The sequence below is a fragment of the Polypterus senegalus genome, chromosome 17, assembly GCF_016835505.1.
Source record: "Polypterus senegalus isolate Bchr_013 chromosome 17, ASM1683550v1, whole genome shotgun sequence".
NCBI classification, from domain to species: Eukaryota; Metazoa; Chordata; class Cladistia; order Polypteriformes; family Polypteridae; genus Polypterus; species Polypterus senegalus.
The window spans coordinates 51,388,526-51,402,312 of NC_053170.1; the positions used below are offsets into that span (position 1 = coordinate 51,388,526).

Here is a 13,787-nt window from a genome sequence, read left to right on the forward strand (position 1 = left end):
TGATCTTTATCTAAGATAAATGAACAGCTATGCCACTTCTGTCTATGGAGAAAGGAAGCGCACCCTTGACTAATAGCTAGTATTGTCCCCTTTGGCAAAAATAACCTCAAGTATGTATTTATTATAACTGTCTACCAGCCCCTGATATCGACTGGAAGAAAGTTTTTCCCATTCCTCTGTGCAGAGTGCTTTCAATTGTAAGATGTTTAAGGGGTGGCTTGTGTGCACAGCCCATTTCAAATCCAACCCCTGCATCTCAATGCGATTCAGAACCAGGCTTTAACTTGGTCATTCCTGAAGCCTTTATTTCTTTCTTTCAACCATTTGTTTTTGGAGGTGTTTAGTGTCATTGGTATGTAATGAAGTCTATTTTCATTGTGCTTTGGTCTTCTGACAGATGGTCTCACATAATGCCCAAGCACCCCCTGGTACAATGAAGATGCAGCAAAGCGGCCTAAAACTGTAACATTTCCAGCCCAATGCTTTACAGTTGGTATCTTGGTATTCTGGTCAAATGCTGTTTTTGTGGCTAAGTAACTTTACCTTTGCCTCCCCTGTCCAGAATTCTCAGTCTTTGCCTAGGTGTTCATGGGCAAACTTTAGTCCTGCCCTGATGTTCTTTATGGACAGGAAAGTTTTCCTCCTGGAACATCCTCCCATGTAGAGTTAAATTGTGCATCCTCTTTCTGAGGGTAGATTCACACACTTTGGCATCAACAGTGGTAACATCTACTTGTTGGTCCCAAGGTGAAATTCTGAAGTTCAGAGAGACTTCTTTCAACATCTTGTGTTCTGCTCTTGGGTTGAACTTACTGGGGTGGCCCAATCTAAATAAGCTGGCAATTGTGCTGTAATATCTGAATTAGATTTATTGTATGTACTCAATGACACCCCATATAACCCACCAAAAAGAAAGCAAGCATACCAGCCTAGAATGTATACAACCACATTTTAGCCAGCAATAATCCCATTAGGCACACATTTAATTTGTCCAGAGAGTGAACTGGATCCACTTCAAAGATTTAATATAGTTGTCTTCAAAGAGGTCAAATTCTGAAAACTGGATCAACATATACAGGAAATGTGGGTCAACATTTCTGGAGGTCAAGTGTCAGCAGCTAGGAGCGTTGTTAGTAACAGTAGGCTTCACAGAGACCCAAAATGTCAGAAGACACGAGAAACAAAATTATGAAAACCATGCCAAATTAAAACCAAAAACAGAAATTAATTTGGCATGTTTTTAAACCTTAGGCTATCAAGAAAAAATAAAAATAATTGAAAAACCAAACATAAAATAGTAACAGTAAATCACAACAAAAGGTACTGGAGTCATCCATCCATCCATCCATCCTCTTCCGCTTATCCGAGGTCGGGTCACAGGGGTAGCAGCTTGAGCTTGAGCTTGACTTCTTCTAGCTCTTCCGGGAGAATCCCAAGTCGTTCCCAGGCCAGCTGAGAGACATAGACCCTCCAGTGTGTCCTGGGTCTTCCCTGGAGCCTCCTCACGGTTGGACGTGCCCGGAACACCTCACCAGGGAGGCGTCCAGGAGGCATCCTGATCAGATGCCCGAGCCACCTCATCTGACTTCTCTCAATGCGGAGGAGCTTCTCACCCTATCTTTAAGGGAAAGCCCAGACACCCTGCGGAGGAAACTCATTTCAGCCGGTTGTATTCGCGATCTCGTTCTTTCGGTCACTGCCCATAGCTCATGACCATAGGTGAGGGTAGGAATGTAGATCGACTGGTAAATTGAGAGCTTTGCCTTATGGCTCAGCTCCTTTTTCACCACGACAGACCGATGCAGAGCCAGCATCACTGCGGGTGCCGCACCGATCCGCCTGTCGATCTCACGCTCCATTCTTCCCTCACTTGTGAACAAGACCCCGAGATACTTAAACTCCTCCACTAGGGGCAGGATCTCTCCCCCAACCCTGAGAGGGCACTCCACCCTTTTCTGGCTGAGGACCATGGTCTCGGATTTGGCGGTGCTGATTCCCATCCCATCTGCTTCATACTCAGCTGTGAACTGATTCAGAGAGAGCTGAAGATCACGGCCTGATGAAGCAAACAGGACAACATCATCTGCAAAAAGCAGTTACCCAATCCTGAGTCCACCAAACTGGACCCCCTCAACACCCTGGCTGCACCTAGGAATTCTGTCCATAAAAGTTATGAACAGAATTGGTGACAAAAGGGCAGCCCTGGTGGAGTCCAACTCTCACTGGAAATGGGTTCACTGGAAATGCCTTCAGGTGGGGGGATGGGTCCTGACTGTTGTTTGTGCAAATGCGCCGACCAGCAGTTTGGAGTACCCACCTTTTTTGGAGTCCCTGGAGGGGGTGCTAGAGGGCATACCTTCTGGGGACTCTCTCGTACTGCCGGGAGACTTCAGTACTCACGTGGGCAATGACGGAGGAGGATGCCGGTTAGGCTGGGTACACCCAAACGTGTTGTGAGGGTCTGCTGGGAGCTTCTGGCAGGGTCCCCTGTCAGAAGTAGTTTCAACTCCCACCTCTGGCAGAATTTCAACCACGTTGAACATTGAGTCCGAATGGGCCATGTTCTGTGCCTCTATTGTTGAGGCGGCTGACCAGAGCTCTGACTGTAAGGTGGTCGTTGCCTGTCATGGCGGCAATCCCCGGACCTGTTGGTGGACACCGGCGGTGAAGGATGCTGTCAAGCTGAAGAAGGAGTCCTATAGGACCCTTTTGTCCTATGGGACTCTGGAGGCAGCTAATAGGTACCGACAGGCCAAGGGGAATGCGGCTTCGGTGGTTGCTGAGGCAAAAACTCGAGCATGGGAGGAGTTTGGGGAGGCCATGGAGAATGACTTTCGGACGGCTTTGAGGAGATTGTGGTCCACCGTCCGGCGTCTCAGGAGGGGGAAGCAGTGCAGTGTCAGCACCGTATATGGTGGGGATGGTGCGCTGCTGACCTCGACTCGGGACGTTGTGGGTCGGTGGGGGGAGTACTTCGAAGACCTCCTCAATCCCACTAACATGCCTTCCAATGAGGAAGCAGAGCCTGAGGACTCTGAGGTGGGCTCCCCCATCTCTGGGGCTGAGGTCAACAAGATGGTTAAAAAAACTCCTTGGTGGCAGGACCCCGGGGGTGGATAAGATACGCCTGGAGTTCCTCAAGGCTCTGGATGTTGTAGGACTGTCTTGGTTGTCATGTCTCTGCAACATCGCATGGACATCGGGGACAGTGCCTCTGGATTAGCAGACTGGGGTGGTGGTCCCCCTCTTTAAAAAGGGGGACCGGAGGGTGTGTTCTAACTACAGAGGGATCACACTCCTCAGCCTCCCTGGAAAAGTCTACTGGAGTCATGTTTTGTATTATTTTTGTGGACTTAAAAAATAAAATGATTATTTCTTACATAGCTTCCTTTTGGACACTTGCTCATCTAGATCTGCCTCCTAACTTAGAAAGTCTTAGAAGTCCCAAGATTTGAGATTTTCTCAATAGCTCAACCTCAATGGGCCACTGCAAGTGTGTGCCTGCCACTGTCAGATGCACTTTGGTCCATCATGAAAAACAGGTTGTGGTGCAGACCCCCATAATCATTAACCAATAATAAAGTCAAGTACAGATATGTTGTAAAAATGAAAAATATTTATTTTAATCCAGTAAAGTTAAAAAAAAACAGAGCCAAAAAATAAATTAATGTTCAAGAGCATGAATAAAATTAAAAGGTACCTGCAAAGGTATCCCAAAGCAAGTACAAGATAATTAATAAAAGAAGCGGAGGGAAAGCAGGAGTGAGAAAAGGCAAAGCCAAAACCCAGTACTGACACATGCTCTTAAACTTTAGCTCATATCAAAATTCAAAATTAGCTTTTTAGGTGTAAAATCTTTGCCTCTTATTAACTCCATATTTTTTAACTTGTATGGCTGAATGTTGTCAAAGTTAAAATATCCTGTGCTTTTATTTCAAGTGTAAGTAAGATAAAACTTACACACTGAACATGTTTGCATGTTTAAATGCAAACATACATTAAGAAAATATCCATTTAAAGAAATTAGCCTTCATATCATATGCTGAGTATTTATAACCAGTAATGGCACACTGCACGAAAACGTGCAGTGAATACAATTGACTTGAGCGTTCACAGTTTTCGTACTCTTTGTACGTTTACCATTCATTTGTTCAGAGGTTGAAGCACTTGCTGCTTCCTGAGCAGTTCTTCTTTTCTCCACCCTAATGGCCCGCTTCTTCTCTTCTTTTGTCGGCAACTTTTTGCGTTAAAATTGATTATATCAGTGTTTATATTGCAATTAGAGCTTAGTACATTTTTCTCATTTTTTTCACCGGCACTTGAGGCAAATTGAAGACTTAAGAATGATTTAAGATATGAAGAGGTAAGGGAAGTGATGGCGAAAGTGGTAGGGAATAACAATGGCGCCCATACGCATGCACCGCACGGCCACCCTGCTAGTCGCTGCCTAGAGTTGATTCTACAATAAAATAAAAAGAGGAATAACCTTGGAGATCTCCCCAAAAAGCGAAAGTAGACGTCACATAGTATATATGTATCAAATTTCAGGTCAATAGGTCAAACGGTTTGCGAGCTACAGGTGATTTAAAATCCTGGACAGACAAACAAACAGCCACGGTGGCATATTATATATAAAAATTGCTTATTCTTTACCCCTGGCTACACCTCAGTTGAGGAACAATCCAAATAAACAGCTGTTTTAAAGGGTTGAATAAATCTGGGCCCGACATCTATTAGGATTGCAAATGAAAATTCAAAATGTTCAGCTGGACCGATTCTGTTTTATAAGTTCAGCTTTAGTTAATATTTATTATCACTTTCATCAGAAAAGATTGCATTGAAAAGGTTCCAAAGCATGCCTCCAAATGTTTAGATACAGGCCATGTCACATAAGACAACTTTTCCAGCAGTTTTCAGTCATTGCCTTCACTTACATAATCTTAATGAGTCGGAGGCAGCCAGCAGGATGTTCCAGTACAATACATATAAAGCGGTGATGAGAAATAAAGAATGCCAATGTTTTGGACCACAAAAACAGAAGGGAAGCTTGTCTGTATGATGTCTCATACTTTACATACCACAAAGGAACAGAAAAAAGTCAAAAAGATGAAATGCCTGTTAACTCTTCGCACAGCACCGTCTTCATCAGGCAGTCACGCAATGTGACATCAGCTTAACTATGAGCGACACAGTTAGGTCAGTAATACAATTTTCATAATTTTGGCTGTGTGCACCACCACAATGGATTTGAAATGAAGCAATCAAGATGTGATTGAAGTGTAGACTTGCAGTTTTAATTTAGGTCATTTAACAAAAATAGTGTATGAGCCATTTAGAAAAGACAGCCATTTTTATAATGTTCAAACACATTTTCAAGAACTCAAAAGTATCTGGGCAAACTAGCATAATCATAAATATAATAATTATTTTATATACTTGGTTGAGAAACCTTTACATTCAATGAAAGCCTTAAATCTGGAACCCATGGCCATCTCCAAGTGCTGGGCATCCATCCTAGTGATGCTTTGCCAGGCCTTTACTGCAGCTGTCTTAATGTGCTGCTTGTTTGTTGGACTTTTTGCCTTCAGTTTTGTCTTTAGTAAGTGAAGTGGATGTCCAATTGGGTTGAGGACAGTCGATTGACTTTGTTTTTGAAGAATATTCCACTTCAATACCTTGAAAAGCACTTGGTTTGCTTTCGCAGTATGTTTTGGCTCATTGTCCATCTGTACTGTGAAGCGTCGTCCTATCAGTTTTGCAACATTTGTCTGGATCTTGGCAGATAGTATAACCCTTTACGCTTCATCCTGCTACTACTGCCAGCAGTCATATCATCAATAAACACCAATGACTTACTTCCATTGGCAGACATGCATGTCCATACCATTACACTGCCTCCACCATGTTTCACAGATGATGTGATATTAATTGGAGTTGTTCCTTTTCTTCTCTATGCTTTTCTCTATCCATCATTATAGTACACATTCATCTTTCTTTCATTTGTTCAAAGAAAACTGTTCCAAAACTGAACTTTTTAAAAATATTTTCTGGAAAAATCTAATTTATACTTTCTATGCTTCAGGATTACCAGCGGTTTGCAGCTTGGGGTAAACCCTCTGCCTTTACCTTCAAGAAGTCTTCTCTTGATTGTACACTTTGACAATGATAGGTCAACCTCCTGGATTGTGTTCTTGGTTTGGTTAAATGTCATGAATTGTTTTTTCTTCACCAAGGAAAGAATTCTGTGATCATCTGGCACAGTTGTCGTCCATGGTTGTTTAGACCTTCTGGTATTGTTGAGCTCACCAGTACGTGCCATCTCTTTCAGAATGTACCAAATGGTTGATCTGATCACTTCTGGTGTTTCTGCTCGCTCTCTAAATGGTTTATTTTACTTTATCTGACTAATGATGTCCTATATGTTTACTTGTATGGTCAGCTCTTTGGACCTCAGAGTTGACAGCAACAGCTTCCAAATAAAAATTCCACTCTTGGAATCAATTCCAGACCCTCTACCTGCTTAATAGTTAATGAAAGATGAAATAATGAGGGACCAACTCCCACCTGGCTATGGAACAGCTTGTCAGACAATTGTCCAAATATTTTAGAGACCCTGAAAATGCATAAAAGTGAGTATCATTCCTAAATGGCCCATACAATATTTCTATTATACCCTTTGAATTAATGCTGAAAACCTACACTTCAATCAAATAATTATCTCTCTATTTCAAATACATTGTGGTAGTGTATAGTGCTAAAATTATGAAACTTGTGTCACTGCCCAAATACTTATGGACCTGACTGTATGTAAGTGCAGAACAAATGTATTGTAACAATGCATTCAATTCTCAAACCTGCTTCATCCAGTTAAGTGACCAGGTGCCATATATGCCAGCATCACTGACCTTACAGCAGGAAACAGCTGTGGACAAGGCGCTAGTCTATTGCAGAACCCACTCACATATATCTGTGGAATTACCAATTAAACTAATCAGTATATTTTTTGGGATTTGAAAGGAAAACGTGAGCAAGTCGAGGGAAATCCATACAGACATAGGGATAATATTCAGACTTCATAAGAACAATATCTGTAGCACTACTGTGCCATCCGTGAATTGTGTTATATAAAAATAAATGACCCAGACATCATCATTATATGTTCCACTGTGCATAAGAACAGAGCAAAAATGGAGTTTATTTTGAATTCAAAGGTAACCTAAATTGCACATTTTTGGGAGTGAAAACCTGCACAGACACAGTAAGAACACTTTTAACATACCTTCTCTCGCCGTGTATTCATTGTCTTCAATTAGTCGGGCCAGCCCAAAGTCAGCTATTTTGCAGATTAAGTCTTCAGAGACTAGAATGTTGGCAGCCCTCAAGTCTCTATGAATGTAGTTTTTTGCCTCGATAAATGCCATTCCTTCTGCAATCTGGAAAGACAACAAGGACATTGGAGTCAGTGACTTCCTCCAGAATGCTACTTGCTTAGACACAAGAAGAGTATATCTTGGAAACTCTTCGTACACTGGTTTTTTAACAATACATGACTGAAGTTAGTAAAAGTGTTATTTAACACTCAGTGCTAATGTCCTTGCTAAGCAGTGTAATGGCTAACGCCCTGACATTTAAACCATGAATTTGATTTCTACCTCCTCCTCAATATGTGACCCTGAGCAGGTCACTTTCACCGGCTTGTATTCTAACTATAAAATAATACTTGAAACCCTTTTTGGAATATTGTGATTCATAAGTGATCATGGATATTTGCATCAGCCAAACATACGATAACAGTCTAAACTAGTAAAACAAAATCAAAAACAAAAGAAGTGAAATGTACAGTAAAAGTGTTCATAATTATTCCTTCTCTGAGTTTTGGTCAAAGTAGAAAAATAAATATTTGGACTTCGCATTTTGCATAGGTGAACCAACAGTTACCACCCAAATCCTACATTTTTTACTGGAGGTACAAAAAGGAATTACACAAGGATGACAAATCACAGCACCAATCGCACTGCCTCAGCTTTAGGTGTTCTAGACAGTCTGGCTCTCTTGTGACCTCTTACTCTGCTCTAATAGCCACTTTTCCTCATACTTCAAGTTCAAATACCTTAGCAGGAAGCAGCCATTTACACACCTTTCTTTGGTTACCTGCAGGGAGAGTCTAAGATTACTGGCAATTCCGTTTCCCTGTAGTCTCTGGATATTTGAAACATTTAATTCCCTAAATAATCTTAAATGGCTACTGGCACCAGAGCACATTCCGATCTAACTAAACAAATCTTACTAGGAAAACATCTACAAGAGGCTTTATACTGAGGCAAGTTGCCATAGCCAATCATTTCCAGGCCTGGAAGATTCAGCTTTATGGTGCCAGTTACTGAGAAACTACGACTCTTCTTGGTCTAACTCCTCACCCTGCAGCTCTCTTCTGAACTAAAACTTATCTGAGGTGTGATTAGGGACCAAAGATGTGTAAGTCCATAACAGCAGGTAATTTAATGTCCCTTAATGGGAAAGCTTATCCTAATGAAGAGCACAATGACAACATGCCACCCTGTCTTCAACAACGTTTTCTGATTACTACAGTGAATTTGCAGAAGCTCCAACGTGAGTCTAGATATTGTTCCCCAAATCTCTCGTGTTTGTTTCTGGTCTTCTGCCAGCTTGTGTTAGGTTCACAAGGCACATGTTGGTAGGACTGTCAAAATCTAATGACTAGTGATAAGCAAAATGTTTTACATGGCCTTGAATTCCCAGCAAAACTCAGTGTTTTGTTTTCCATAAAAACTGGCAAAAAATATGGTATTTCACTTTTGGCCAAATCTGTTCCTGTCTGTAGGTGTTCAAATGTATTAATGGCCTTTGCGTTTGCCTGTCATTTAGCAATAATTAAACATCAATATCGGAAAAAAAATCACCCATTTGCTGTCATGTGTAGAAATTTTGTTGAGTCGTTGGCCATGTACCTGGTGGTATCATCTTGCTGATCTCAATCCTAAAAATGCCTTGGAAACGGAAAAGAAACTTGACGCTCTACAGCACATGGGACATGCATACTATCAAGATCATCTGCAGGAATCAAGAAACAGGAAAGTGTGGTTGCTAGGTAATGTGGGAAGGTGCAAGTGCCATTCTGAATACAGTAGTAAAGAATTTTACTGTTCGTGTGGAACATAAACAGCATGTCCCAATTTTAAAAAACACACTACATATTTTCATAATAACGTGAACAAAGGCATAAACAGACCTGTTTTGACTGGTATGCCTTAGATTAGATGTGTTATGGAGCGGCAGAAAAGAACACAGGTAAATCCTGAAGTGTGAACAAGGTTTCAGGGAGCGGTCTTATTTATTTCTTCTTCTTCTTTCAGCTGCTTCCATTAGGGTTTGCCACATAGTTTTATCCGTTTCCATATCTTCCTGTCCTCTGCATCTTGCTCTGTTATACACATCACCTGCATGTCCTTTCTCACTACATCTCTTAGGCCTTCATCTTTTTCTTTTGCCTGGCAGCACTATTCTTAGCATCCTTTTCCCAATAAACCCAGCATCTCTCCTCTGCACATGTCCAAACCAATGCAATCTCGCCTTTCTGACTTTGTCTCCAAACCGTCCAACCTGAGCAGACCCTCTAATGTACTCATCTCTAATCTTGTCCATTCTTGTCACACCCAATGCAAATCTTAACATCTTTAACTCTTCCACCTATAGCTCTGTCTTCTGCTTTTTGGTCAGTGCCACCGTCTTCAACCCATATAACATAGCTGGTCTCAGTACCGTCCTGTAGACCTTCCCTTTCACTCTTGCTGATACCCATCTGTCAGAAATCACTCCTGACCGTCTTCTCCAACCATTCCACCCTGCCTGCACTCTCTTTTTCACCTCTCTTCCACAATCCCTGTTACTCTGTACTGTTGATTCCAAGTATTTAAACTCATTCATCTTTGTCAGCTCTACTCCTTGCATCCTCACCATTCCACTGACTTCCCTGTCAGTTGCACACATGTATTCTGTCTTGTTCCTACTGACCTTCATTCCTCTACTCTCTACAGCATATCTCCACCTCTCCAGCGTCTTCTCAACCTGCTCCCTACTGCAGATCACAATGTCATCAGCAAACATCACAGCCGATCTCTCATGTAATCCCACCTCCACATTGAATGTATCCGTCATTTCTACCGCAGACCTCACCACTGTCACACTTCCCTTGTACATGTCCTGTACAACTCTTACATACTTGTCTGCCACTCCCGACTTACTCATAAAATTCCACAACTCCTCTCGAGACACCCTGTAATATGCTTTCTCCAGGTCCATAAAGACTCAATGCAACTCCTTCTGGCCTTCTCTATACTTCTCCATCAACACCCTCAGAGCAAACATCACATCTGGTGCTCTACCTTGGCATGAAACCACACTGCTGCTCACTAATCATATCCTCCTTTCTTAACCTATCTTCCAGTGCTCTTTTCCATAACTACATGCTGTTGCTCATCAGTTTTATCCACCTGTTACTACAGCTCTGCACATCCTCTGTATTCTTATTATTTATTTCACACCCAATAAAACCTAATTCATGTAATCTGAAATAACCTACAAGCATGCCTTTACTGCCCTGCCTGTGAGATTCATTTCCTCCATCTCCCACTTGGTGTACCTCTTCATCCAACCATTCGCTGCCTTTTACTCCACATGCCCAAGCAACCTTAGACTTGTTCTCCTAAGCAGAACACCTATCACCTCCACATCAAGCCTCTCTCTTTACTCAGAATTCACTTTCCTATCACTTCCTATCACGGTGCTCCCCACATCCATCTGCCAGATCTCGCTCTCATAGAGCATACTACTTCTCACACAGCTTTCATTAATTTTACTCTTCAATGACAGATAGGCTCTTGCAGAAGTCAGAATGGAGGACACCCATGCTATCAATGCAATTGCTCTCTTCCAACTGGAGTTAAAATATCACTTAAGTAGTAGGACTTCCCTACTTTCTCTTAAACAACGCTATTACTGATATCTAAGTTCTACAAGCAGAAGTTGAAGCGGAATTTCCTAAATACCAATTGTAAAATTTGACAAGTTGGTTTTCCATATTAATGACGTGAAAAAACTACTTTATGGTTTTAAGCAACTTCATGAAGAGAACTCCACCTGATTAAGAAGTAGGTCATTGTAGGAACACCTGTCAGAGGTTATTTTTAGATACTGGCAAGCAAGTCTACATATTTTTGATATACTCCATCTGGAAGTGAATAAAATAGCAACTTATGCTCATCTACAGAACCCAATTTCAATTTTTGTGGTTCATTAAATGTAATTCATCTAGCTGGTTGTCTTCTTCCAAATCAGTACTAGTGATGATTATTTTGAATATAATATGTAATGCTGTGTAATACAGTGATTTAGTGGTTAGCTATGCCACCATTCAGGACTAGGGTGTAATTCCTTTCTGGTCATATTCTGTTTGAAGTTTGGATGCTTTCTACATTGTTATGTGAACTGCCACCCTCCCACATCTGAAAGATGCACAGTTTAGGTTAGACTCCTAAACACCAATGGTCCTAAAGTGACTCTTTAGAGCAGTGCTACAGGGAAACTATTTTTTCACATGAAAGTTCTAGAAAGAACCTTTATTTATTTAGATGCATTGCAGGCTCTATTAAAAAAACATGAATAAGTGAGATCAGATTTGTGTTTCTCATTTTAATTAGGCCTCTTGTTGTGTACAGTCACACAGGCTAAGTCGCTACTAGGCAGCCTACTACAGTGGTTCTCAACCTGTGGGGCGAGCCCCCCTAGGGGGGTGCGAAATAACAAAAAGGGGGGCGCGAAGATGTGAAAAAAAGAAAACAAGAATCAAAAATATGAAAAAAAAACAGCTGTTGAAACCAAAACAAATTAACTTAAAACTACATTCTGATACTAGAACAATAGAGTTAGATAAATGTTGATAAAAGTTAAGTAGGTATAATAAAATATGCATCTACATTTCAAAAAAATGTTAGGGGGGGAGGCGCGATTAAAGCTGTTATGAAAACTCGGTTTGCAAATACTTAAAGGTTGAGAAACGCTGGCCTACTACACATTATTTCTGCTTTACACACATATTAGAAACCATTTCAAAGCTGAGGGAACAAATTTCATATACAAAGACCAATATCCACAATTAAATAGTACTTCATTAGGCCATGGTTCAACAAGGGAACCCAAAACCAAGTAATGAGCCATTTTGCAACTATTATTTTTAATAGTAAACTGGCACCTCTCCATTTTGCTGCCATGGCCAAGTGAGCCCTGTAATGAACTGGTGTCTCTTCCTGAGCTGTATTCTAGCCTGGGCTTTCCACTACTGACTCCCCTTGACATTAAAATAGACAGAGCAGCATCAGAAAATGAGTCAAATCAAGTTGGGGAGCATGCACTGGTACAGTGCGTTGCTGCACCCACTACATGACGAAACAACTTGGGATCCCGGTTGGTAATCCCCCAGGCAGATACTCGGTGCAATCCCACCCTCCAGAAATGACCCTCTGTCTGCTGAAGCCAGGTGTTACATGGGTGACCCCTTGGCCTGGTCCAGCCACTCAGGTTCCCAACAGTGAGGATCTTATGAGCTGGATCACCCTCGGGGAAACGCGCAACATGGCTGTAGTGCTGTAACTGATGCTCCCTCACAATGCAGGTAATGTGCCTCATTCGGGACTCCATGAGCAACCGCTCATTCGACACAAAGTCAAACCAATGGTACCCAAGGATTTTCCTGGACAGACACAGTATCAAAGGAGTCCAGTCTTCATCTCAGGTCACTAGATAGCGTCCATGTCTTGTCTCGCAACCATATAACAAGAAAGGAAGCACCACGACTCTAAAGACTTGGACCTTCGTCCTTTTGCATAGGTATCACGCCACACCCCTTTCCAGCGACCTCATGACCCCCCCATGCTGTCCCAAACCATCTGCGGGCTTCATAGGAAGTGTCACCAGAGACATGAATGTCACTGCCAAGGTAAGTAAACCTCTCGACAAGGTTGACACTCTCTCTGCAAACAGACACACCGCTGATGGCTGTACCCAAGAAGTCATTAAAGGCCCAAGCCCAGACTCGCAAACCCAGACACTCAGACTCCTTGCTCAGTCTCTCGAGCACCCCGATTAGAGACTCCATTGACTCTGCGAAGATCACGTCATCGTCAGCAAAATCAAGATCCGTGAATCTTTCTTCACCAACAGATGCCTCACAGCTGCTGGACCCCATTACCTTGCCCAACACCCAGTGCATGCAAGCATTGAACAGAGTAGGAGCAAGAACACACCCCTGACGAACCCCAGAATCAACTGGGAAAAACACAGAGGTTCTGCCTCCACTCTGCACAGCACTCACAGTACCACTGTACAGGCCGGCCATGATATCCAGCAATTTTGAGGGGATCCCGCGAACCCTCAGGATGTTCCACAGGGCAGCTCAATCAACTGAGTTGAACGCTTTATGAAAATCGACAAAGGCTGCAAAGAAACTCTGCCGATATTCACGTTTGCGCTCCATGAGAACCCTCAGTGCCAGGATGTGGTTGATGGTAGACTTCTTAGGCATAAAACCGGACTATTCCATTCGCTGGTAGGTAAGCAAGTGATCACGGATCCTATTGAGGACGACCCTCAGTCGAGCAGTGTTATCCCCCTGTATTTGCTGCAACCCAGGCGATCACCCTTCCCTTTCCAGATAGGGAGAACAAGTCCCATTTTCCAGTCAGTTGGGACGAGGATGATGCCATTCTCCCAAT

At 42.3% G+C, this 13,787-nt stretch overlaps 1 protein-coding gene across 1 annotated transcript in view; it reads right to left on the reverse strand.

Annotated features, from left to right (window-relative positions):
• lck (LCK proto-oncogene, Src family tyrosine kinase) overlaps positions 1-13,787 on the reverse strand; it is a 100,730-nt gene that overhangs the window by 5,095 nt on the left and 81,848 nt on the right. Inside the window, exon 11 of the mRNA XM_039739969.1 lies at positions 7,280-7,433. Within this exon, the coding sequence (XP_039595903.1) occupies positions 7,280-7,433 (154 nt within the window). The remainder of the gene's footprint in view (positions 1-7,279; positions 7,434-13,787) is intronic.